General features: G+C 41.9%; 5 protein-coding genes across 5 annotated transcripts; all 5 read left to right on the top strand.

Annotated features, from left to right (window-relative positions):
- Window positions 1–1898: 1898 nt before the first annotated feature.
- On the top strand, window positions 1899–2807 carry LOC310925192 (odorant receptor 131-2-like; the record flags this gene model as incomplete). Its single annotated transcript, XM_083887074.1, has 1 exon — window positions 1899–2807. One exon carries the CDS (start codon window positions 1899–1901, stop codon window positions 2805–2807), a length of 909 nt encoding a protein of 302 aa, XP_083743200.1.
- A 4329-nt stretch (window positions 2808–7136) lies between these two features.
- LOC310925191 (odorant receptor 131-2-like) lies at window positions 7137–9568 on the top strand (the record flags this gene model as incomplete). The annotated part of the gene is made up of 2 exons (XM_083887073.1): window positions 7137–7903; window positions 9475–9568. The coding sequence occupies 2 exons, from the start codon at window positions 7137–7139 to the stop codon at window positions 9566–9568; spliced, it is 861 nt and encodes a 286-aa protein (XP_083743199.1).
- A 3830-nt stretch (window positions 9569–13398) lies between these two features.
- On the top strand, window positions 13399–14307 carry LOC310925190 (odorant receptor 131-2-like; the record flags this gene model as incomplete). Its single annotated transcript, XM_083887072.1, has 1 exon — window positions 13399–14307. One exon carries the CDS (start codon window positions 13399–13401, stop codon window positions 14305–14307), a length of 909 nt encoding a protein of 302 aa, XP_083743198.1.
- A 4954-nt stretch (window positions 14308–19261) lies between these two features.
- Window positions 19262–20170, top strand: LOC310925189 (odorant receptor 131-2-like; the record flags this gene model as incomplete). Its single annotated transcript, XM_083887071.1, has 1 exon — window positions 19262–20170. One exon carries the CDS (start codon window positions 19262–19264, stop codon window positions 20168–20170), a length of 909 nt encoding a protein of 302 aa, XP_083743197.1.
- Window positions 20171–24499: 4329 nt separating this feature from the next.
- On the top strand, window positions 24500–26931 carry LOC310925188 (odorant receptor 131-2-like; the record flags this gene model as incomplete). The annotated part of the gene is made up of 2 exons (XM_083887070.1): window positions 24500–25266; window positions 26838–26931. The coding sequence occupies 2 exons, from the start codon at window positions 24500–24502 to the stop codon at window positions 26929–26931; spliced, it is 861 nt and encodes a 286-aa protein (XP_083743196.1).

Here is a 26931-nt window from a genome sequence, read left to right as displayed (position 1 = left end):
CACTCCCCTGGAAGCAGTGGATGTGTGTTTACCTGGGTCTCATTCACATGTAAATGATCAGGCACAAAACCGAGCGTTCTGAAAAAGGCTGTTTTGGCAGAGTTATTGAACTGTTATTGTGCTTCATCCTTATGATATTTTGACTAAAGCATGACACAGACATTGTGAATTTCTCTGTGAGATGAATAAAGTATCTATCTATCTATCTATCTATCTATCTATCTATCTATCTATCTATCTATCTATCTATCTATCTATCTATCTATGTTCATTAGGGCACCAGGGCCTAGTTTAACTTGGGTTAATAGGGTATAATTTGGGACCTTTGAGTTAACCTTCTCTAAACTTTTGAATGCACATGTCCAATTGTTCAATGTTTCAGTACTTATTGATTAACATGCTGTTCTCCAACAAGGTGATTAACTGCAAAAATCCCAACAACTCTCTGGTTCAGTGACAATTTGTATTCAAACAGTCGTCTTCATCACGATGTTCAAAGTTTGTCATGAGACCAAGACAACACTTTAAAAATGTATCAAGTTATTGAGATGTTTTGTTGTGGTATTGCCACCACTGTTGTTAGCACTCACTTGAGATAAAAAAATAACTGTTGCATTCTTCTACTTAAATGCCCTACTTTACATGGTAGAATATCACTGTGGCATGGACTTTTCACAGGGATATTCATGTTTCTTTCATACCACCAACCAGACCTATCAACCAAGCTAACGTCGGCCGCATACGAAGGAGTCGACGTAGACTGTTTGAATTGGGACAGCCTATGTCGCTGTACTGTGATGCATTTAGACGACATCCAGCAGACGAATCCACACCCTGTAGGGTCCAGCCCATTAATTGGGAGACGGTGTTGTGTTCGCATAGCGTAGCAATATGTTAGCATGAGCAACATGCAGTGTAATGTAAATAACTGCTGTGTTAATGTTGCTGTGCAGACGAGCTCTTGATAAATCCAGTCAGTGATTTACCAAGAGTTAACCATGAAATCTGTTACTTGTGTTTGTTCCCATCACTCAGGCTTCTTCTGTTCGCTGTGAGCTCATTTTCGAGCAGCGATTCACCACCGCTCACTCTTTGGATCTGTGGGGATCCGGTAAAATGCTCACGCGAGCCTGTCTCCGAACAACAAAACTGATTCATCAGTTGTTTTGTATATTGGTTTTCAAACTTTTTATACCAGGTATTTCCAAAGAAAATATTGTAGCGTCCTGTGAGGGCTCGGATAAGAATGGATTCACAAACAAGCTGACGTGTAGAAGAGTTGTAAAATGCGTTCACAATTTAGCATTATGTGGTTCGACAGTATTTACTTGAAATAATAAAGAGAATGTTGGCTACATGAGGAGGTTGGTGCAGGGAGAGACTTCTGTCCTGTTGGGCTGTTATTGTATTGTTCAAAATATAATCTATAAAATGTTTCATAATCCAAATGTATGATGTAAACAGTAATGGGAAAAAAATGTTTCTCTTACTCACAAACACAGTAACTGTAGTAACCATCACCTGTGAGGTTTGTCGTTGATGACAACACTGGTGAATAAACTTGTGATGTGTTGCAGTTACTGTTATAAAGTCTTCACACACAGTTGTTGCTCACTGTGCTGCACAGAGCTCAGCAGGAAACACTGACTGTGAACCACTTTTCAGGAACGGTTTTGGTAAACTGAGAACGGTTTGGTAAACTGAGTCTCCAGATTAATTGTATTTACACATGAGAAACTAAAATGATGTGCATGTTTTTATAATCAGTTTTAACCTGTTGATTCAAAATGACCTTTATTGAATTCTTGAATTATTTTTTATCTTTTGTTGGAGCTAAATGACTCGTAGCTGTGTTTCTTTAAAAATGCACATTTGGCTTTAACTGAAAACGACAGAAAATGGCAGCCAATAACACTACACTGTATGCAAACAATGACTTAATTGCAGTTCAATTTATCATATTACTTTTCCTTTGCATCAACTTTTCGCTGATCACAGTCTTTTTCATGAAGGATTTCTTCTACACATCCATGCGCTACATCTTCTTTGCACTGACTCTCATGTCTGATTGTGTGATTTTAATCGTGAGTAATATTCTGCTCCTTTCAATGTACTTTCAATTCCCCATACCGGTGTCAGCGTGTCTTGTCTTGTATTTGAGTGGTTCTTTTTACGCTATAGTCACTCCAGTGACTCTGACAGCGATGACATTGGAATGCTTCGTGGCCATTTGCATGCCACTGCGACACGGAGAGATGTGCTCCACACGCAGCGCTCTGCACTGCATCATCATCATTCACTGCATCAGCGCTCTGCCCGATGTGATTTTTCTCTCCAGCTTCTTTGCGACTGCGAGCCACAGCTACTACACCCAGAGGCTCTTATGTGTTGTGGAGAGCTTCATCATACACGCCTGGCAGGGTCATCTTAGGGCTGCAATAAGTCAGTTTTACTTCCTGATCATGTGTATCGTAATCATGTTCTCGTACTTTCAAATAATGAAGGTGGCCAGAGCTGCATCAGGACAGAACAGGAAGTCATCATGGAAAGGCCTCAGAACTGTGGTTCTTCATGGCTTTCAGCTGTTCCTCTGTCTTTTCCAGCTGTGGTGTCCTTTCATTCAAGCTGCTGTGCTTAAGATTAACCCGGTGGTCTATGTTAAGCTCAGGTACTTTAATTACATCGTGTTCATTCTCGCTGCGAGGTGTTTGAGTCCTCTCATTTACGGCCTCAGGGATGAAAAGTTTTTTGTTGCTCTGAGAAGCTTTGTTCTTTGTGGTTTGTATGAGAAACACTTGTCAAATTAATTGTGACTGACCAGTGAAAACTACAGAATATAACACATCTGCCTCTTTTTATTTCTGTTAAACACACTGAGTTCCTGCTGTGAATGAATGATGTGCTGTACACATACATTTGAATTGTCTTGCTTTCATAGAAACAGCTAAATATCAAGTCATTATGGCAAGAACAACATAAATGCTCAAATATATGTGTCCAATGACACTGACACTTTATTTAAATCAATGTAAACATAATCCTTGCAGATTTAAGAACAATATTTGTACATATTGCAGCTTCATTTTTAATTGTTTGTGATCACTTTTTATGCATCACTGTTGTGAAAATATTGTGAATGTACAAACATTAAGACCAACTTCTGAAGTTATGCCTGTTTTGAAAATAAATGCTGTTATAAGCCAGGTTTTGGATGTACATGTGTGTATTAATACATGAACTGACACCTGACCTCTCACATGAATATACTGTATATCTACACATATAAAGCTTTTAATGTTAAAATATTAAAATACAACATACTACTATTTAACAGTGTATTTCTTATCAAAAAATATTATCATTATTATTTTTATTATTATATTATATTTTTTATGGACACATCTTTCATCTCTCCATCCCCCTTCTCCTCCGCCTCTCTCTGTTGCCTCATGTCTTCCCTGAGGAGGTCGATCACTTCACCCTCCCCATCCCTCTTCCTTTTCTGTTGCCTCCTCTGAGGTCTTTCTTCATCCTCCTCTTCACACACTGCTGAACTTGACCCAGGTCTGTCCTCAGGGATGAAGGCGATAAGGTCAGGCAGCAGTGACACTTACAATCCTGAAACAGATGATTCAATCATTAAAGTCAACAAAAACAACAATGAAAGAAATGTTGAAAAAGTATATTATTAATGCTCATGATAAAACAAATATAATGTCAAACACTGAACATACTTAATGTAAAGTTAAAGGGGAAATAAGTAGTTTATAGTGCCATCGAGAGGAGAGGCTGAAATTTACGACAAAGACCTGCTGCTCTGCTCACCCCCTCCCTTCCCTGAGCGCTACGGTATCCGCAGCTGGTCAAATGTCGTCCTCGTCGTCTTTCTCCGTGTCAGCAGATGAGGTTCGTGAGGTGAGGGAGAGGGCGGAGCTACCGTGGCCGTAGCAGACGAAGCGGAGAGAGAGGAGGCGGGACTTCCGCTACAAGTAAAGAGACGCTTGATTTTTTCTCTCGCGTTTGTCCTTACAGGCTCCAGTAGAGACATGGCGTCTCGCTGCTAACAGTGGCTATGCAACCGCGGTCATGTTATTTAACATGACTTTTTGAAACACTACGAAAATGAAACAAAAACTATTATACAGCGACTAGACAATGCAGGAGCACATAATATGTATAAAAAAGTGGATTTTGGGTTATATAAACCCATAAATACTACATATTGTACCTTTAAGTAATACATACATACTACTTACTGTGACATGGATTTCTTTTAAGATGGCAAGAAGGACACGGACATTGAACTTTGCATTCAAAGGAACATTTTATTGAAGGCTGTATTGTACACAGAATGGGGAGTCATGAAAACAATGACGAACCTGAGTCATGGTGCCACATAACTGTCAACATGCACACACTACACACACAGAGAACTCGGCGAAATAACCACTATAACAGCACACAGACTCAGCTGATATCTGCCCCAAAGCATGCTGGGAAAACCCAGTCCCCACGCTACACAGCTCCCACCTAGCTGTTAGGTGTCCCCAGCAACCCCTGTGTCCACCACAAAGTCTTGAAGATGTTGGGGAGGGTAAAGATGTCGTTGGGGCCGCCCCGTAGCCTCTGTGGTGAGATCCGGCAAGTTGATGACCTGAGGTGAGCCTGAGTTCTCTTCTTCAGATGGCACCAGTGGTTGGTAGGGTCCCAGCCGGTCACGGTGGAGCACTACGACCCTGTTCCTCTTGATCAGTCGCACCCGGTTCACGACATCTGACAGTCTCTCAAGGACCGTACAAGGACCAGTCCAATGGCTCATTAGTTTGGGTGAGAGGCCCCTCTTCCTCTCCGGACTGTAGACCGACACCTGCGCCCCGGGAGTAAAGTCCTGGCCCTTAGAGCAGGAGTCATATGTGCGTTGAAGTGCCCCATAGGAGTGTTGAAAGCCGTCTTCCATTAATCACCTTCTCGGATTCGGACAAGGTGGTAGGTGTTGCGTAAGTCCAGTTTGGAGAACAGTCGCGCCTTACTCAGGGGACTGAAAGCGGCGTCCAACAGGGGAAGGGCGTATCAGTTCTTTACAGTGATATCGTTCAGGCCCCTGTAGTCAATGCAGTGTCTCAGTGAGCCGTCCTTCTTCTGGACAAAGAAGAACCCTGCACCGACGGGAGAGGAGGAGGGACGAATCAGTCCGGCAGCCAAGGACTGATTCACATAATTCTCCATACTTTGCCTCTCAGTTCCTGACAAATTGGAGCGGCATCTAGAAGGTAAGGTTGCACCGGGAAGGAGGTCAATGCCGCAGTCGTAAGGATGATGGGGCGGCAGTGAGAGGGCCCGGTCCTTGGAGAACGCCTCTCCCAAGTCGTGATACACCTCGGGAACAGGTTGCAAGTCAAACACGAGAGAATATTGAAACAAAAAACTAGAGCATTTGTTAAGTTCCTCGAAGAAACGTTCAGGTATGGGAACGTAGGGTTCCCGTGCAGACACGACGGAAGCCGAAGAGGAAGGAATGGCGTAGATCGGTGGAGAAGTGGGTGAAAGCGGATAAAGCAGCGAATTAAGGCTAGCAGCTAGCTCTTTAACAGATGATACGATGTCCGATAATAAGATGTCATGTCTACCGATGACTTCGCCTTGAGCTGCTAACGTTTGCCTGACTGCTTCTCTGTCTGCAGGGTCCATTTATGGTCAGTTCGTAATGTTTCGATCTATTAGGAAAGATCGAACGGTGAACGAGAACTGAGCTGGGGTGGAGCCGTGCAGGTGGAGAGATCACCAGCGTCATTCTGAATGTAGGTCAATCACGCCTCCTGCAGAGAGAGAGAGAGAAGACCAGGAAGCAGGGAAAACACCAGGAATGTGCTTGGAATGTGAAAGTGAGTGTGGGTGAGAGTGTGGATCGTGACACATTGTTTGTGATCACTTTTTATGCATCACTGTTGTGAAAATATTGTGAATGTACAAACATTATGACCATCTTGTGAAGTTATGCCTGTTTTGAAAATAAATGCTGATATGAGCCAGGTTTTGGATGCACGTGTGTATTAATATATAAACTGACACCTGACCTCTCACATGAATATACATTATATCTACAGTTTATACATATATAGTTTTTAATGTTAAAACGTTAAAATACAACATAGTACTATTTAAGAGGTTTGCAAATACTTTCAACTATTATGATGGGAAATGTCAAGTCATTCCTAGATACTTTTTGTTTTTTTGAAGAAAGTCAGCTCACTGTCAAAGTACTGTACAAGAGTCTAAGAACATTGGCAGGAGAATTATGGCTTACTCAAAAACACCAGGTTTCTCAATCCAGCCTGTAAGTAGCAGTGGTGAAAACATCTACTGCATCTATGCAAATATTAAGAATGCTTTATGCATATTCTAACATAAAAATAAAAACCTGTCTATTCTACCTTTAACCATGTAACATTTACACATTAGTATTAGTTTAATGGCAGTTTAAAATGTAAAAGGCTGCTATTGTTTATATGTAACATATGTCCCCTTTAAATATCCTTAATAAGGAGGTCCTGAAATATTTCGTAAACTCAAACGTGACGTAAACAGTGAGTGGGGAAAAAAACTTTTATTTACTCAAAAAGACGGTTACTATAGTTACCATCGCCTGTGAGGTTTGTCGTTGATGACAACACTGGTGAATAGACTTGCGACGTGTTGTAGTTACTGTTATAAAGTCTTCACACACAGTTGTTGCTCACTGTGCTGCACAGAGCTCAGCAGGAAACACTGACTGTGAACAACCTTTCAGGAAGGGTTTGGTAAACTGAGTCTTGTGTCTTTGGATTTATTGTATTGGAGAAACTAAAATGATGCTCATGTTTTTATCATCAATTTTAACCAGTTGATTCAAAATGACATTTATTGAGCTCTTGAATTATTTTAGATCTTTTGTTGGAGCTAAATGACTCGTATCTGTGTATCTTTAAAAATGCACATTTGGATTTAACTGAAAACCACAATAAATTGCAGCCAATGACTCTTCAGTGCGTGTGATAGACGACAAGATGATTATAGTTCAGGTTCTCATATCACTTTTCCTTTGCATCAACTTTTTGCTGATCACAGTCTTTTTCATGAAGGATTTCTTCTACACATCCATGCGCTACATCTTCTTTGCACTGACTCTCATGTCTGATTGTGTGATTTTAATCCTGAGTGATGTTCTGCTCCTTTTCTTTCACTTTGAATTGAACATACATATGTCATTGTGCCTTATTGTGTATGTGGCTGTGTCTTTATACACTTTTGTCACTCCGGTGACTCTGACAGCGATGACGCTGGAACGCTTTGTGGCCATTTGCATGCCACTGCGACACGTAGAGATGTGCTCCACACGCAGCGCTCTGCACTGCATCCTCATCATTCATGGTGTCAGCGCTCTGCCCTGGATGGTTTCTGTCTCCATCTTCTTTGCTTCTGCGAGCCACAGCTTTTACACAAAAAGCGACATTTGTTTTGCAGAGAAGTTCATCTTCCACACCTGGCAGGGTCATCTTAGGTCTGCAATAAGTCAGTTTTACTTCCTGATCATGTTTATTGTAATCATGTTCTCATACTTTAAAATAATGAAGGTGGCCAGAGCTGCATCAGGACAGAACAGGAAGTCATCATGGAAAGGCCTCAGAACTGTGGTTCTTCATGGCTTTCAGCTGTTCCTCTGTCTTTTCCAGCTGTGGTGTATTTTCATTGAAGCCGCTGTGCTTCAGATTTACCCGATGGTCTACATTAAAGTCAGGTACTTTAATTACATTGTGTTCATTCTTTCTCCGAGGTGTTTGAGTCCTCTCATTTACGGCCTCAGGGATGAAAAGTTTTTTGTTGCTCTGAGAAGCTTTGTTCTTTGTGGTTTGTATAAAAAACAATTGTCATATTAATTGTGACTGACCAGTGAAAACTATAGAATATAACACGTCTGCCTCTTTTTATTTCTGTAAAACACACTGAGTTACTGCTGTGAATGAATGATGTGCTGTACAAATTCATTTGAATTGTCTTTCCTTCATAGAAACAGCTAATTATCAAGTCATTATGGCAAGAACAACATAAATGCTCAAATATCCAATGACACTGAAACTTTCTTTCAATCAATGAAAACATAATCCTTGCAGATTTAAGAACAATATTTGTACATATTTCAACCTCAGCTGCAGGATCTCTCTTTTCATTGCTTGTGATCACTTTTCATGCATCACTGTTGGGAGAATATTGTGAATGTACAAACATTAAGACCAACTTCTGAAGTTATGCCTGTTTTGAAATAAATGCTGTTGTAAGCCAGGTTTTTGATGTACATGTGTGTATTAATATATAAACTGACACCATTACTCACTGAGTTAGCGTGACCTCTCACACGAATATACAGTATATCTATAGTATATACATATATAGCTTTTAATGTTTAAATATTAAAATACAAGTTACTACTATTTAACAGTGTATTCATTATCAAAAAATTAGGGCTGTCAAAATTAAATTAGGATGATTAAATTGTGGAATTAATGCATTAATCATTAACGCACTTTCTCACTTTCATTGCGCTACCGGTAGACGTGCAGTTTATGAACAGGCAAGGCAGGCAACTGCTTGGGGCCCCGAACCGATAGCGGGCAGCCGACACTCAGAGCCTAAATCCATCAGTGACCATCCGCATCCCCGTCCCCATTAAACAACAATGGTTGATTTGCAATGACATCTCTGTAGGAAACCTCCCTAAAGGGGCCCCACGTCACCTCACGTTAACCTGTGTGAAGTTATCGTTCTGCAAGTTGTAAATGAAGCTGAAGGAAAATTAAGAGGAGTTATCAATCAATGAAGTTGATAAGGACAGGCAGCAGTGACACTTTCAATCCTAAGTTTTTTTTTTAAATTAAAGTCAACAAAAACAACAAGGAAAGAAATGTTTAAAAAGTATATTATTAATGCTCATGATAAAACAAATATAATGTCAAACACTGAACATACTTAATGTAAAGTTAAGTAATACATACATACTACATACTGTGACATGGTTTTCTTTTAAGATGGCAAGAAGGACACGGACATCGAACTTTGCATTCAAAGGAACATTTTATTGAAGGCTGTATTGTACACAGAATGGGGAGTCATGAAAACAATGACGAACCTGAGTCATGGTTCCACATAACTGTCTTTGAATAACAATAAAGAACAAGCCACAGAACATGAACATGCACATACTACACACACAGATAACTCAGCGAAATAACCACTATAACATCACACAGACTCAGCTGATATCTGCCCCAAAGCATGCTGGGAAAACCCAGTCCCCACGCTACACAGCTCCCACCTAGCTGTTAGGTGTCCCCAGCAACCTCTGTGTCCACCACAAAGTCTTGAAGATGTTGGGGAGGGTGAATATGTCGTTGGGGCCGCCCCGTAGCCTCTGTGGTGAGATCTGGTTGTTCTCTTCTTCAGATGGCACCAGTGGTTGGTAGGGCGCCAGCCGGTCACGGTGGAGTACTACGACCCTGTTCCTCTTGATCAGTCGCACCCGGTTCACCACATCTGACAGTACAAGGACCAGTCCAATGGCTCATTAGTTTGTGTGAGAGGCCCCTCTTCCTCTCCGGACTGTAGACCCACACCTGGCCCTTGGAGTGAGAGTCATATGTGTGTTTCTGTCGGCATCCAGCATCCGTAAGTGCCGGCCTGGTCATCTTGTGCACACTTCGCAGCCGTTCCCGGAGATGATAATAGTAGTACAGGCTGGGCGCACCTGCCACCTCTGGTTCCGAAGGTAGTCCGAACACCAGATCCACAGGGGTGTGTAGCTCTCGTCCGAACATGAGAGCTGCAGGGGTGCATTTGGTGGACTCCTGGACAGCCGTTCTGTACAGCCGTTCTGTATGAACCAGATGTTCTGGTTCACCAGGCACTTAACAGTGGTGGCCGCACTCTGATCATAAGCTTCAGGCCACTTGATAAAATAGTCCATGGCAACCACAATGTAACAGTTACCTTGTTCAGTGACAGGGAATGGACCAAGGATGTCAACAGCCACCCGCTCCATGGGAGCCCCCACCTGATATTGCTGTAGGGGAGCATGTGAGCGCTGGGTTGGTCCCTTTTTGGCAGTACAGGTGTAACACTGATGCACAAAGATTTCTACATCTTGACCGCATCCTGGCCAGTATAACCGTGACCGTAAACGATGAGTCTTGGTGACCCCAAAATAATCTGCACCCACTGAACCATGAACCAGCTGGAGAACAGTGTCGCAAAGCCCGTGGGACACCAACAGCTGGAAGACTTCACGAATGCCATCAGGGGTTTTCCAGCGGCGGTGTAGAAATCCGTCATGTACGGTAAGTGCAGACCACTGGGAGTACAGGGCTTCGGTCTCTGTGTCAAGGGCAGACAGCTGTCCAGCTCGGCCTTTGACCCGCCCCCACCCAGCCCAAGACAGGGGAGAGAGTAGGGTATTGCCTCTGGTCATGCCGAAACCGGTCAGGGTCCAGGTCCATGGGGCCTGATGGAGGCCAAAGGAGGCCCGCCACCAGCTGCTGAGGGACTTCGCAGAGCAGCCATCCGAGGAGTAACTGCACCCCGCTCCTCCGCACGCTAGCACTGCCGACAGTCTTCTTCCACACATAGGTGTCAAAATAATGCATCAGCATTTGTGTGCAGTCGCCCGGCCCGGTGGCGAATCATAAAGTTGAAAGTCATTATCCTGAAGTATCTAAAGCCATCTTGCAAGTTGTCCTTCAGGCTCTTTGAAATTGAGGAGCCAGGCGATCGATGCATGATCGGTGCGCAAGAGGAACTTTTTCCCATAGATATATGGTCGATAGTGGCGGAGGTCTAGGATCACAGCCAGCAGCTCTCGACGGGTGACACAGCCCACCTGCTCACCATGCTCCCCTTCCTGAGTAGGCCAACACTGGTGAGTGCTAACAGGAGATGTGCGAAAGCATGGGCACAATCCTCACTCCAGCAAAACACTTGTCCTTTCTGTGTCAACCGGTGCAAGGGGCTGGCAATAGTGGCAAAGTCCTTCAAAAAACATTGGTAATATGTAGCAAGGCCCAGGAAACTCCGTAGCTCCCGTTATTGTGTGGTAGGGGCCAATTGCTCACTGCTGCAACCTTGGGCGTATCGGTGGACACCCCTGCAGCACTGACCAAATGTCCCAGGAAGAATGTCTCCCGCTGAAACAGGTGACACTTCTTGGGATGAAGGCGTAATCCGGCTCAACTAATGGCGCCAAAAACTGCCTCAATGTTGGAAAGCTCAGCCTCAAAGTTGGTTGCATGGATGAGGAGATCGTCAGGTAGACCACACATTGCTGCCGGGGAATGTCCGCCAAGACCCTCTCCATTATGCACTCAAAGGTAGCCAGAGCATTGCAAAAGCCAAAGGGAATCACCTTGAACTGCCATAGCCCTTGGTCAATAGAGAAGACGGTCTTAGGGTGTGCATCCAGTGCCAACTCCACTTGCCAATAATCACTCTGAAGGTCAAGGGTGCTGAACCAACTGGACCCTGCAACCCAGTCGAGGGCATCATCCAACCGGGGCAGTGGGTAGGAGTCTTTACGAGTGACTTTGTTGAGGCGGCGGTAATCTACACAGAACCACCAGGCGCCGTCTTTCTTTTTAACCAAAACCACCGGAGCCTCCCAGGGTCTAGTGGATGGCTCAATGACTCTAGCCTCTGAGTTTCTCCTCTGCCACCACTCACTTGGCAAGGGCCAGGCGAGCCGAGTTTTCCAAACCGTTGCAGCTCCGGAGATCATCTATTGCCTGTTTGGTCTCATATGACGGCGGCTGCGGAGGTTGAAGGATCCGGTTCACTGTGACAGTGGGTGTGGAGACGCAGTTGTTGTCCCCTGTCTCCGACACAACACGCTACAATACTGTATGCAAACTGTATATATATATTTTTTATTATCCCCTTTTTTTTTGCCTACAAGGGAGTAATGTTTTAATGCAGGTCCAATCTTTCCAAAATAGGACTATTCAGAGACAAAAGACAACAGGGGAAGATGCATCAGTAATGTTTCCCAAAGGGGTTTTAAATTACGCATGGTGCTGTTTCCGTTCAGAGTTGAAATGATAATTATAGGCATATTCTAGGCATTACATTATGCTTATCTTTTAGACCTGTCCTTCCCAACCAAGCTAACGTCGGCCACATACGAAGGAGTCGAAGTAGACCGTTTGAATTGGGACAGCCTATGTCGCTGTACTGTGATGCATTTAGACGACATCCAGCCGACGAATCTAGCCGACACCCTGTAGGGTCCAGTGCCTTAATTGGGAGACGGTGTTGCGTTAGCATACCGTAGCAATAATTATGTTAGCATGAGCAACAAGCAGTGTAATGTAAATAACTGCTGTGTTAATGTTGCTGTGCAGACGAGCTCTTGGTAAATCCAGTCAATGATTTACCAAGAGTTGACCATGAAATCTGTTACTTGTGTTTGTTCCCATCACTCAGGCTTCTTCTGCTCGCTGTGAGCTCATTTCCTAGCAGCGATTCACCACCGCTCACTCTTTGGATCTGTGGGGATCTGGTAAAATGCTCACGCGAGCCTGTCTCCAACTGTTTTGGAACAACAAAACTGATTTATCAGTTGTTTTGTTTATTGGTTTTCAAAATTTTTATACCAGGTATTTCCAAAGAAAATATTGTAGCGTCGTGTGAGGGCTCGGATACGAATGGATTCACAAACAAGCTGACGTGTAGAAGAGTTGTAAAATGCGTTCACAATTTAGCATTATGTGGTTCGACAGTTTTGACTTGAAAGAATAAAGAGAATGTTGGCTACATGAGGAGGTTGGTGCAGGGAGAGACTTCTGTTCTGTTGGGCTGTTATTGTATTGTTCAAAATATAATCTCTGCTGTTGAAAGTAACCTAAAAATGTTTCGTCATCCAAATGTATGATGTAAACGGTGAATGGGAACTAAAAAAATGTTTCTCTAACTCACAAACACAGTAACTGTAGTAACCATCACCTGTGAGGTTTGTCGTTGATGACAACACTGGTGAATAAACTTGTGATGTGTTGCAGTTACTGTTATAAAGTCTTCACACACAGTTGTTGCTCACTGTGCTGCACAGAGCTCAGCAGGAAACACTGACTGTGAACCACTTTTCAGGAACGGTTTTGGTAAACTGAGAACGGTTTGGTAAACTGAGTCTCCAGATTAATTGTATTTACACATGAGAAACTAAAATGATGTGCATGTTTTTATAATCAGTTTTAACCTGTTGATTCAAATTGACATTTATTGAATTGAATTATTGAATATTTTGTATCTTTTGTTGGAGATAATTGACTTGTATCTGTGTTTCTTTAAAAATGCACATTTGGCTTTAACTGAAAACTACAGAAAATGTCAGCCAATAACTCTACACTGTACGCAAACGATGACTTAATTACAGTTCAATTTTTCATTTCACTTTTCCTTTGCATCAACTTTTCGCTGATCACAGTCTTTTTCATGAAGGATTTCTTCTACACATCCATGCGCTACATCTTCTTTGCACTGACTCTCATGTCTGATTGTATAATCTTAATCGTGAGTGATGTTATGCTCCTTTTAATGTACTTTCAATTCCCCGTACCGGTGTCAGTGTGTATTGCCCTGCATTGGTCTAGTTCTTTTTACGCTTTAGTCACTCCAGTGACTCTGACAGCGATGACATTGGAATGCTTCGTGGCCATTTGCATGCCACTGCGACATGGAGAGCTGTGCTCCAAACACAACGCTCTGCACTGCATCCTCATCATTCATGGCATCAGCTTTCTCCCCGATGTGATTTTTCTCTCCAGCGTCTTTGCGAATGCGAGCCACAGTCACTACACCCAGAGGTTCTTATGTGTGCTGGAGAGCTTCATCATCCACGCCTGGCAGGGTCATCTCAGGTCTGCAATAAATCAGTTTTACTTCCTGAACATGTGTATCGTAATCATGTTCTCGTACTTTAAAATAATGAAGGTGGCCAGAGCTGCATCAGGACAGAACAGGAAGTCATCATGGAAAGGCCTCAGAACTGTGGTTCTTCATGGCTTTCAGTTGTTCCTCTGTCTTTTCCAGCTGTGGAGTTCTTTCATTGAAGCTGCTGTGCTTAAGATTAACCCGGTGGTCTATGTTAAGCTCATGTACTTTAATTACATCGTGTTCATTCTCGCTGCGAGGTGTTTGAGTCCTCTCATTTACGGCCTCAGGGATGAAAAGTTTTTTGCTGCTCTGAGAAACTTTGTTCTTTGCGGTTTGTATGAGAAACACTTGTCAAATTAATTGTGACTGACCAGTGAAAACTACAGAATATAACACATCTGCCTCTTTTTATTTCTGTTAAACACACTGAGTTCCTGCTGTGAATGAATGATGTGCTGTACAAATTCATTTGAATCGTCTTGCTTTCATAGAAACAGCTAATTATAAAGTCATTATGGCAAGAACAACATAAATGCTCAAATATCCAATGACACTGACACTTTCTTTAAACCAATGTAAACATAATCCTTGCATATTTAAGAACAATATCTGTACATATTGCAGCCTCATTTTCATTGCTTCTGATCACTTTTTATGCATCACTGTTGTGAAAATGAAAAAATGAAAAAAAAGTTTATCAAGTTTCATCAAGTTATGCCTGTTTTGAAAATAAATGCTGTTATAAGCCAGGTTTTGGATGTACATGTGTGTATTAACACATTAACTGACACCTGACCTCTCACATGAATATACAGTATATCTACAGTATATACATATATAGCTTTTAATGTTAAAATATTAAAATACAACATACTACTATTTAACAGTGTATTTCTTATCAAAAAATATTTTCATTATTATTATTATTATATAATATTTTTTATGGACACAACTTTCATCTCTCCATCCCCCTTCTCCTCCGCCTCTCTCTGTTGCCTCATGTCTTCCCTGAGGAGGTCGATCACTTCACCCTCCCCATCCCTCTTCCTTTTCTGTTGCCTCCTCTGAGGTCTTTCTTCATCCTCCACTTCACACACTGCTGAACTTGACCCAGGTCTGTCCTCAGGGATGAAGGCGATAAGGTCAGGCGGAGCAATGGACTGCTTCTGTCCCAGCACCTCATCCATGAGGACATACCAGGGCAAAGTTGCAGCAGTGGGCTTCCTGATCACTCCTTCCCGTGATCCTGGACACTTGCAATACTGAAACAGCGGATTCAATCATTAAAGTCAACAAAAACAACAATGAATGAAATGTTTAAAAAGTATATTATTAATGCTCATGATAAAACAAATATAATGTAAAACACTGTGAACAGACTTATCAAAGTAATATATACATACTTCATACTGTATATATATAGTTTATATATATAGGTTATCCCTTTTTTTTGGTCTGCAAGGAAATAACATTTTCCTGCAGGTCCATTCTTTCCAAAATAGGACTTTTCAGAGACAAAAGACAACAGGGGAAGATGTATCAATAATTTTTCACAAGGGGTTTAAAATTGCGCATGGTGCTGTTTCTGTTCAGAGTTGAAATTATCATTATAGGCATATTCTAGGCATTACATTATGCTTATCGTTTAGGAATGTTTTTTGGCCCTGGTGAAGAGGTGAGCTCACCTCTGATGGGGATACATTGAGCATCATTTTATTACAACCAAATAAAATGATTAACATACACAACTCACCAAAAGTTATAGATGTTTGGCTTTTGGATTAAATTTCAGAATGCATCTAAAATGTATAATAACTTTTACAGGTGAATTTAAAGGGACACTGTGTAGTATTTATGGGTTTATATAACCCAAAATCCACTTTTTCATACATATTATGTGCTCCTGCATTGTCTAGTCGCTGTATAATATTCTTTGTTTCATTTTTGTAGTGTTTCAAAAAGTAATGTAAAATAACATGGTCGCGGGCCGCTACTGCGTTGCCACAACGCCATGTTTCTACTGGAGCCTGTAAGGACAAACGCGAGAGAACAAATCAAGCGTCTCTTTACTTGTAGCTGAAGTCCCGCCTCCACTCTCTCCGCTTCGTCTGCTACGGCCACGGTAGCTCCGCCCTCTCCCTCGCCTCACGAACCTCATCTGCTGACACGGAGAAAGACGACGAGGACGACATTTGACCGGCTGAGGACACCGTAGCGCTCAGGGAAGGGAGGGGGTGAGCAGAGGAGCAGTTCTTTGTTGTAAATTTCAGCCTTTCCTCTAGATGGCACTATAAACTACTTACTTCACCTTTAAAGGTCCCCTATTGTGCAAAATCAACTTTTTAATCATTTAGTACTTATATTTGGGACTCAGTGGGCCATACCAGTCCCCAAAATGTGAAAAAACAAGACTCAGTCAAGTTTTAGTGGTTTCACTTTGTGTAAGTATAGGCTATAAAACATGTGATGTTTACACTTCCCGACCAAGTGACGACAGTGCGGACATTTCACCGTGAATGTTGGCACCCTGCCAGGCAGAGTACTTCACAGAGTACTTCACAGAGTACTTCACAGCTCCACCGTAGCTCCCCCTTGTCCCTGTGAAATACGAGAGTGCAGGCGAGGTAGGAAGAGTGGTTGCACAGTGGAGCACAGTGTTTTACACAAACTTCTAGCCTCAGAGGACTTGTGTGTCCAGTGGATATATTTTATTTATGAAAAAAAGTTCACAAGCTTCACAAGCCCTTTGTTGTTGATCGTGTGTGTAAATTCCTATGCTGGAGGGACACCTTGAACGCACCAGTTACGTGCCTGCAGTTAGCGCGTGACATGTGTGGATCGGTGATATGAGGAGCACGCGTTTGAAAGCACTGCAGAAAGATGTAGATGTTGTCCTACATTTCTTCTCAACCAAAGGCTGCCTTTCTGTCGTGTTTCCACGTTCTCTCCTTGTGTTGTTGATCCACACACGTCAGTCGGAGCCGCAGTAACACTGGTGCGTTCAGGGTCTTTTTCTAGCATGGGAATTTACATACACGCTGCGCCACGCGGCGCATTAATCATTTTTCTTCGATTTTAATGTTTTTATGATCGCGAGAAGCCAAAATCGTGGTCACTCTATGCATTACGGTGAAACGCAGTGTATTATTTTGCTATATTACTTATTGATTATAATTCATTTTTGATTACTATAGAGGAGGAGGGCCTAGTATAAGCTATAAATGCTTTATCCCTCCTCCTACACCTGTTTTTATCTATTGTGTATCGCATTAAATATTATGTATTTTTTTTTCTGTGCAAATAAAACAAACAAACGGGTAAACGGACATTATTATGGGGTATATGGAGCGGGGGTTGTGACGACGGTGCATGACAATAGGTGATAAGTGGCGACAGTATGGCTGTGGATAGTAAGTTAGATCGACACTCCCCTGGAAGCAGTGGATGTGTGTTTACCTGGGTCTCATTCACATGTAAATGATCAGGCACAAAACCGAGCGTTCTGAAAAAGGCTGTTTTGGCAGAGTTATTGAACTGTTATTGTGCTTCATCCTTATGATATTTTGACTAAAGCATGACACAGACATTGTGAATTTCTCTGTGAGATGAATAAAGTATCTATCTATCTATCTATCTATCTATCTATCTATCTATCTATCTATCTATCTATCTATCTATCTATGTTCATTAGGGCACCAGGGCCTAGTTTAACTTGGGTTAATAGGGTATAATTTGGGACCTTTGAGTTAACCTTCTCTAAACTTTTGAATGCACATGTCCAATTGTTCAATGTTTCAGTACTTATTGATTAACATGCTGTTCTCCAACAAGGTGATTAACTGCAAAAATCCCAACAACTCTCTGGTTCAGTGACAATTTGTATTCAAACAGTCGTCTTCATCACGATGTTCAAAGTTTGTCATGAGACCAAGACAACACTTTAAAAATGTATCAAGTTATTGAGATGTTTTGTTGTGGTATTGCCACCACTGTTGTTAGCACTCACTTGAGATAAAAAAATAACTGTTGCATTCTTCTACTTAAATGCCCTACTTTACATGGTAGAATATCACTGTGGCATGGACTTTTCACAGGGATATTCATGTTTCTTTCATACCACCAACCAGACCTATCAACCAAGCTAACGTCGGCCGCATACGAAGGAGTCGACGTAGACTGTTTGAATTGGGACAGCCTATGTCGCTGTACTGTGATGCATTTAGACGACATCCAGCAGACGAATCCACACCCTGTAGGGTCCAGCCCATTAATTGGGAGACGGTGTTGTGTTCGCATAGCGTAGCAATATGTTAGCATGAGCAACATGCAGTGTAATGTAAATAACTGCTGTGTTAATGTTGCTGTGCAGACGAGCTCTTGATAAATCCAGTCAGTGATTTACCAAGAGTTAACCATGAAATCTGTTACTTGTGTTTGTTCCCATCACTCAGGCTTCTTCTGTTCGCTGTGAGCTCATTTTCGAGCAGCGATTCACCACCGCTCACTCTTTGGATCTGTGGGGATCCGGTAAAATGCTCACGCGAGCCTGTCTCCGAACAACAAAACTGATTCATCAGTTGTTTTGTATATTGGTTTTCAAACTTTTTATACCAGGTATTTCCAAAGAAAATATTGTAGCGTCCTGTGAGGGCTCGGATAAGAATGGATTCACAAACAAGCTGACGTGTAGAAGAGTTGTAAAATGCGTTCACAATTTAGCATTATGTGGTTCGACAGTATTTACTTGAAATAATAAAGAGAATGTTGGCTACATGAGGAGGTTGGTGCAGGGAGAGACTTCTGTCCTGTTGGGCTGTTATTGTATTGTTCAAAATATAATCTATAAAATGTTTCATAATCCAAATGTATGATGTAAACAGTAATGGGAAAAAAATGTTTCTCTTACTCACAAACACAGTAACTGTAGTAACCATCACCTGTGAGGTTTGTCGTTGATGACAACACTGGTGAATAAACTTGTGATGTGTTGCAGTTACTGTTATAAAGTCTTCACACACAGTTGTTGCTCACTGTGCTGCACAGAGCTCAGCAGGAAACACTGACTGTGAACCACTTTTCAGGAACGGTTTTGGTAAACTGAGAACGGTTTGGTAAACTGAGTCTCCAGATTAATTGTATTTACACATGAGAAACTAAAATGATGTGCATGTTTTTATAATCAGTTTTAACCTGTTGATTCAAAATGACCTTTATTGAATTCTTGAATTATTTTTTATCTTTTGTTGGAGCTAAATGACTCGTAGCTGTGTTTCTTTAAAAATGCACATTTGGCTTTAACTGAAAACGACAGAAAATGGCAGCCAATAACACTACACTGTATGCAAACAATGACTTAATTGCAGTTCAATTTATCATATTACTTTTCCTTTGCATCAACTTTTCGCTGATCACAGTCTTTTTCATGAAGGATTTCTTCTACACATCCATGCGCTACATCTTCTTTGCACTGACTCTCATGTCTGATTGTGTGATTTTAATCGTGAGTAATATTCTGCTCCTTTCAATGTACTTTCAATTCCCCATACCGGTGTCAGCGTGTCTTGTCTTGTATTTGAGTGGTTCTTTTTACGCTATAGTCACTCCAGTGACTCTGACAGCGATGACATTGGAATGCTTCGTGGCCATTTGCATGCCACTGCGACACGGAGAGATGTGCTCCACACGCAGCGCTCTGCACTGCATCATCATCATTCACTGCATCAGCGCTCTGCCCGATGTGATTTTTCTCTCCAGCTTCTTTGCGACTGCGAGCCACAGCTACTACACCCAGAGGCTCTTATGTGTTGTGGAGAGCTTCATCATACACGCCTGGCAGGGTCATCTTAGGGCTGCAATAAGTCAGTTTTACTTCCTGATCATGTGTATCGTAATCATGTTCTCGTACTTTCAAATAATGAAGGTGGCCAGAGCTGCATCAGGACAGAACAGGAAGTCATCATGGAAAGGCCTCAGAACTGTGGTTCTTCATGGCTTTCAGCTGTTCCTCTGTCTTTTCCAGCTGTGGTGTCCTTTCATTCAAGCTGCTGTGCTTAAGATTAACCCGGTGGTCTATGTTAAGCTCAGGTACTTTAATTACATCGTGTTCATTCTCGCTGCGAGGTGTTTGAGTCCTCTCATTTACGGCCTCAGGGATGAAAAGTTTTTTGTTGCTCTGAGAAGCTTTGTTCTTTGTGGTTTGTATGAGAAACACTTGTCAAATTAATTGTGACTGACCAGTGAAAACTACAGAATATAACACATCTGCCTCTTTTTATTTCTGTTAAACACACTGAGTTCCTGCTGTGAATGAATGATGTGCTGTACACATACATTTGAATTGTCTTGCTTTCATAGAAACAGCTAAATATCAAGTCATTATGGCAAGAACAACATAAATGCTCAAATATATGTGTCCAATGACACTGACACTTTATTTAAATCAATGTAAACATAATCCTTGCAGATTTAAGAACAATATTTGTACATATTGCAGCTTCATTTTTAATTGTTTGTGATCACTTTTTATGCATCACTGTTGTGAAAATATTGTGAATGTACAAACATTAAGACCAACTTCTGAAGTTATGCCTGTTTTGAAAATAAATGCTGTTATAAGCCAGGTTTTGGATGTACATGTGTGTATTAATACATGAACTGACACCTGACCTCTCACATGAATATACTGTATATCTACACATATAAAGCTTTTAATGTTAAAATATTAAAATACAACATACTACTATTTAACAGTGTATTTCTTATCAAAAAATATTATCATTATTATTTTTATTATTATATTATATTTTTTATGGACACATCTTTCATCTCTCCATCCCCCTTCTCCTCCGCCTCTCTCTGTTGCCTCATGTCTTCCCTGAGGAGGTCGATCACTTCACCCTCCCCATCCCTCTTCCTTTTCTGTTGCCTCCTCTGAGGTCTTTCTTCATCCTCCTCTTCACACACTGCTGAACTTGACCCAGGTCTGTCCTCAGGGATGAAGGCGATAAGGTCAGGCAGCAGTGACACTTACAATCCTGAAACAGATGATTCAATCATTAAAGTCAACAAAAACAACAATGAAAGAAATGTTGAAAAAGTATATTATTAATGCTCATGATAAAACAAATATAATGTCAAACACTGAACATACTTAATGTAAAGTTAAAGGGGAAATAAGTAGTTTATAGTGCCATCGAGAGGAGAGGCTGAAATTTACGACAAAGACCTGCTGCTCTGCTCACCCCCTCCCTTCCCTGAGCGCTACGGTATCCGCAGCTGGTCAAATGTCGTCCTCGTCGTCTTTCTCCGTGTCAGCAGATGAGGTTCGTGAGGTGAGGGAGAGGGCGGAGCTACCGTGGCCGTAGCAGACGAAGCGGAGAGAGAGGAGGCGGGACTTCCGCTACAAGTAAAGAGACGCTTGATTTTTTCTCTCGCGTTTGTCCTTACAGGCTCCAGTAGAGACATGGCGTCTCGCTGCTAACAGTGGCTATGCAACCGCGGTCATGTTATTTAACATGACTTTTTGAAACACTACGAAAATGAAACAAAAACTATTATACAGCGACTAGACAATGCAGGAGCACATAATATGTATAAAAAAGTGGATTTTGGGTTATATAAACCCATAAATACTACATATTGTACCTTTAAGTAATACATACATACTACTTACTGTGACATGGATTTCTTTTAAGATGGCAAGAAGGACACGGACATTGAACTTTGCATTCAAAGGAACATTTTATTGAAGGCTGTATTGTACACAGAATGGGGAGTCATGAAAACAATGACGAACCTGAGTCATGGTGCCACATAACTGTCAACATGCACACACTACACACACAGAGAACTCGGCGAAATAACCACTATAACAGCACACAGACTCAGCTGATATCTGCCCCAAAGCATGCTGGGAAAACCCAGTCCCCACGCTACACAGCTCCCACCTAGCTGTTAGGTGTCCCCAGCAACCCCTGTGTCCACCACAAAGTCTTGAAGATGTTGGGGAGGGTAAAGATGTCGTTGGGGCCGCCCCGTAGCCTCTGTGGTGAGATCCGGCAAGTTGATGACCTGAGGTGAGCCTGAGTTCTCTTCTTCAGATGGCACCAGTGGTTGGTAGGGTCCCAGCCGGTCACGGTGGAGCACTACGACCCTGTTCCTCTTGATCAGTCGCACCCGGTTCACGACATCTGACAGTCTCTCAAGGACCGTACAAGGACCAGTCCAATGGCTCATTAGTTTGGGTGAGAGGCCCCTCTTCCTCTCCGGACTGTAGACCGACACCTGCGCCCCGGGAGTAAAGTCCTGGCCCTTAGAGCAGGAGTCATATGTGCGTTGAAGTGCCCCATAGGAGTGTTGAAAGCCGTCTTCCATTAATCACCTTCTCGGATTCGGACAAGGTGGTAGGTGTTGCGTAAGTCCAGTTTGGAGAACAGTCGCGCCTTACTCAGGGGACTGAAAGCGGCGTCCAACAGGGGAAGGGCGTATCAGTTCTTTACAGTGATATCGTTCAGGCCCCTGTAGTCAATGCAGTGTCTCAGTGAGCCGTCCTTCTTCTGGACAAAGAAGAACCCTGCACCGACGGGAGAGGAGGAGGGACGAATCAGTCCGGCAGCCAAGGACTGATTCACATAATTCTCCATACTTTGCCTCTCAGTTCCTGACAAATTGGAGCGGCATCTAGAAGGTAAGGTTGCACCGGGAAGGAGGTCAATGCCGCAGTCGTAAGGATGATGGGGCGGCAGTGAGAGGGCCCGGTCCTTGGAGAACGCCTCTCCCAAGTCGTGATACACCTCGGGAACAGGTTGCAAGTCAAACACGAGAGAATATTGAAACAAAAAACTAGAGCATTTGTTAAGTTCCTCGAAGAAACGTTCAGGTATGGGAACGTAGGGTTCCCGTGCAGACACGACGGAAGCCGAAGAGGAAGGAATGGCGTAGATCGGTGGAGAAGTGGGTGAAAGCGGATAAAGCAGCGAATTAAGGCTAGCAGCTAGCTCTTTAACAGATGATACGATGTCCGATAATAAGATGTCATGTCTACCGATGACTTCGCCTTGAGCTGCTCACGTTTGCCTGACTGCTTCTCTGTCTGCAGGGTCCATTTATGGTCAGTTCGTAATGTTTCGATCTATTAGGAAAGATCGAACGGTGAACGAGAACTGAGCTGGGGTGGAGCCGTGCAGGTGGAGAGATCACCAGCGTCATTCTGAATGTAGGTCAATCACGCCTCCTGCAGAGAGAGAGAGAGAAGACCAGGAAGCAGGGAAAACACCAGGAATGTGCTTGGAATGTGAAAGTGAGTGTGGGTGAGAGTGTGGATCGTGACACATTGTTTGTGATCACTTTTTATGCATCACTGTTGTGAAAATATTGTGAATGTACAAACATTATGACCATCTTGTGAAGTTATGCCTGTTTTGAAAATAAATGCTGATATGAGCCAGGTTTTGGATGCACGTGTGTATTAATATATAAACTGACACCTGACCTCTCACATGAATATACATTATATCTACAGTTTATACATATATAGTTTTTAATGTTAAAACGTTAAAATACAACATAGTACTATTTAAGAGGTTTGCAAATACTTTCAACTATTATGATGGGAAATGTCAAGTCATTCCTAGATACTTTTTGTTTTTTTGAAGAAAGTCAGCTCACTGTCAAAGTACTGTACAAGAGTCTAAGAACATTGGCAGGAGAATTATGGCCTACTCAAAAACACCAGGTTTCTCAATCCAGCCTGTAAGTAGCAGTGGTGAAAACATCTACTGCATCTATGCAAATATTAAGAATGCTTTATGCATATTCTAACATAAAAATAAAAACCTGTCTATTCTACCTTTAACCATGTAACATTTACACATTAGTATTAGTTTAATGGCAGTTTAAAATGTAAAAGGCTGCTATTGTTTATATGTAACATATGTCCCCTTTAAATATCCTTAATAAGGAGGTCCTGAAATATTTCGTAAACTCAAACGTGACGTAAACAGTGAGTGGGGAAAAAAACTTTTATTTACTCAAAAAGACGGTTACTATAGTTACCATCGCCTGTGAGGTTTGTCGTTGATGACAACACTGGTGAATAGACTTGCGACGTGTTGTAGTTACTGTTATAAAGTCTTCACACACAGTTGTTGCTCACTGTGCTGCACAGAGCTCAGCAGGAAACACTGACTGTGAACAACCTTTCAGGAAGGGTTTGGTAAACTGAGTCTTGTGTCTTTGGATTTATTGCATTGGAGAAACTAAAATGATGCTCATGTTTTTATCATCAATTTTAACCAGTTGATTCAAAATGACATTTATTGAGCTCTTGAATTATTTTAGATCTTTTGTTGGAGCTAAATGACTCGTATCTGTGTATCTTTAAAAATGCACATTTGGATTTAACTGAAAACCACAATAAATTGCAGCCAATGACTCTTCAGTGCGTGTGATAGACGACAAGATGATTATAGTTCAGGTTCTCATATCACTTTTCCTTTGCATCAACTTTTTGCTGATCACAGTCTTTTTCATGAAGGATTTCTTCTACACATCCATGCGCTACATCTTCTTTGCACTGACTCTCATGTCTGATTGTGTGATTTTAATCCTGAGTGATGTTCTGCTCCTTTTCTTTCACTTTGAATTGAACATACATATGTCATTGTGCCTTATTGTGTATGTGGCTGTGTCTTTATACACTTTTGTCACTCCGGTGACTCTGACAGCGATGACGCTGGAACGCTTTGTGGCCATTTGCATGCCACTGCGACACGTAGAGATGTGCTCCACACGCAGCGCTCTGCACTGCATCCTCATCATTCATGGTGTCAGCGCTCTGCCCTGGATGGTTTCTGTCTCCATCTTCTTTGCTTCTGCGAGCCACAGCTTTTACACAAAAAGCGACATTTGTTTTGCAGAGAAGTTCATCTTCCACACCTGGCAGGGTCATCTTAGGTCTGCAATAAGTCAGTTTTACTTCCTGATCATGTTTATTGTAATCATGTTCTCATACTTTAAAATAATGAAGGTGGCCAGAGCTGCATCAGGACAGAACAGGAAGTCATCATGGAAAGGCCTCAGAACTGTGGTTCTTCATGGCTTTCAGCTGTTCCTCTGTCTTTTCCAGCTGTGGTGTATTTTCATTGAAGCCGCTGTGCTTCAGATTTACCCGATGGTCTACATTAAAGTCAGGTACTTTAATTACATTGTGTTCATTCTTTCTCCGAGGTGTTTGAGTCCTCTCATTTACGGCCTCAGGGATGAAAAGTTTTTTGTTGCTCTGAGAAGCTTTGTTCTTTGTGGTTTGTATAAAAAACAATTGTCATATTAATTGTGACTGACCAGTGAAAACTATAGAATATAACACGTCTGCCTCTTTTTATTTCTGTAAAACACACTGAGTTACTGCTGTGAATGAATGATGTGCTGTACAAATTCATTTGAATTGTCTTTCCTTCATAGAAACAGCTAATTATCAAGTCATTATGGCAAGAACAACATAAATGCTCAAATATCCAATGACACTGAAACTTTCTTTCAATCAATGAAAACATAATCCTTGCAGATTTAAGAACAATATTTGTACATATTTCAACCTCAGCTGCAGGATCTCTCTTTTCATTGCTTGTGATCACTTTTCATGCATCACTGTTGGGAGAATATTGTGAATGTACAAACATTAAGACCAACTTCTGAAGTTATGCCTGTTTTGAAATAAATGCTGTTGTAAGCCAGGTTTTTGATGTACATGTGTGTATTAATATATAAACTGACACCATTACTCACTGAGTTAGCGTGACCTCTCACACGAATATACAGTATATCTATAGTATATACATATATAGCTTTTAATGTTTAAATATTAAAATACAAGTTACTACTATTTAACAGTGTATTCATTATCAAAAAATTAGGGCTGTCAAAATTAAATTAGGATGATTAAATTGTGGAATTAATGCATTAATCATTAACGCACTTTCTCACTTTCATTGCGCTACCGGTAGACGTGCAGTTTATGAACAGGCAAGGCAGGCAACTGCTTGGGGCCCCGAACCGATAGCGGGCAGCCGACACTCAGAGCCTAAATCCATCAGTGACCATCCGCATCCCCGTCCCCATTAAACAACAATGGTTGATTTGCAATGACATCTCTGTAGGAAACCTCCCTAAAGGGGCCCCACGTCACCTCACGTTAACCTGTGTGAAGTTATCGTTCTGCAAGTTGTAAATGAAGCTGAAGGAAAATTAAGAGGAGTTATCAATCAATGAAGTTGATAAGGACAGGCAGCAGTGACACTTTCAATCCTAAGTTTTTTTTTTAAATTAAAGTCAACAAAAACAACAAGGAAAGAAATGTTTAAAAAGTATATTATTAATGCTCATGATAAAACAAATATAATGTCAAACACTGAACATACTTAATGTAAAGTTAAGTAATACATACATACTACATACTGTGACATGGTTTTCTTTTAAGATGGCAAGAAGGACACGGACATCGAACTTTGCATTCAAAGGAACATTTTATTGAAGGCTGTATTGTACACAGAATGGGGAGTCATGAAAACAATGACGAACCTGAGTCATGGTTCCACATAACTGTCTTTGAATAACAATAAAGAACAAGCCACAGAACATGAACATGCACATACTACACACACAGATAACTCAGCGAAATAACCACTATAACATCACACAGACTCAGCTGATATCTGCCCCAAAGCATGCTGGGAAAACCCAGTCCCCACGCTACACAGCTCCCACCTAGCTGTTAGGTGTCCCCAGCAACCTCTGTGTCCACCACAAAGTCTTGAAGATGTTGGGGAGGGTGAATATGTCGTTGGGGCCGCCCCGTAGCCTCTGTGGTGAGATCTGGTTGTTCTCTTCTTCAGATGGCACCAGTGGTTGGTAGGGCGCCAGCCGGTCACGGTGGAGTACTACGACCCTGTTCCTCTTGATCAGTCGCACCCGGTTCACCACATCTGA

The sequence above is a fragment of the Microchirus variegatus genome (assembly GCF_963457635.1).
Source record: "Microchirus variegatus genome assembly, chromosome: 3".
Lineage (NCBI taxonomy): Eukaryota > Metazoa > Chordata > Actinopteri > Pleuronectiformes > Soleidae > Microchirus > Microchirus variegatus.
Note: the sequence above shows the minus strand (reverse complement) of the source record. Positions and strands in the feature narration are given on the sequence as shown.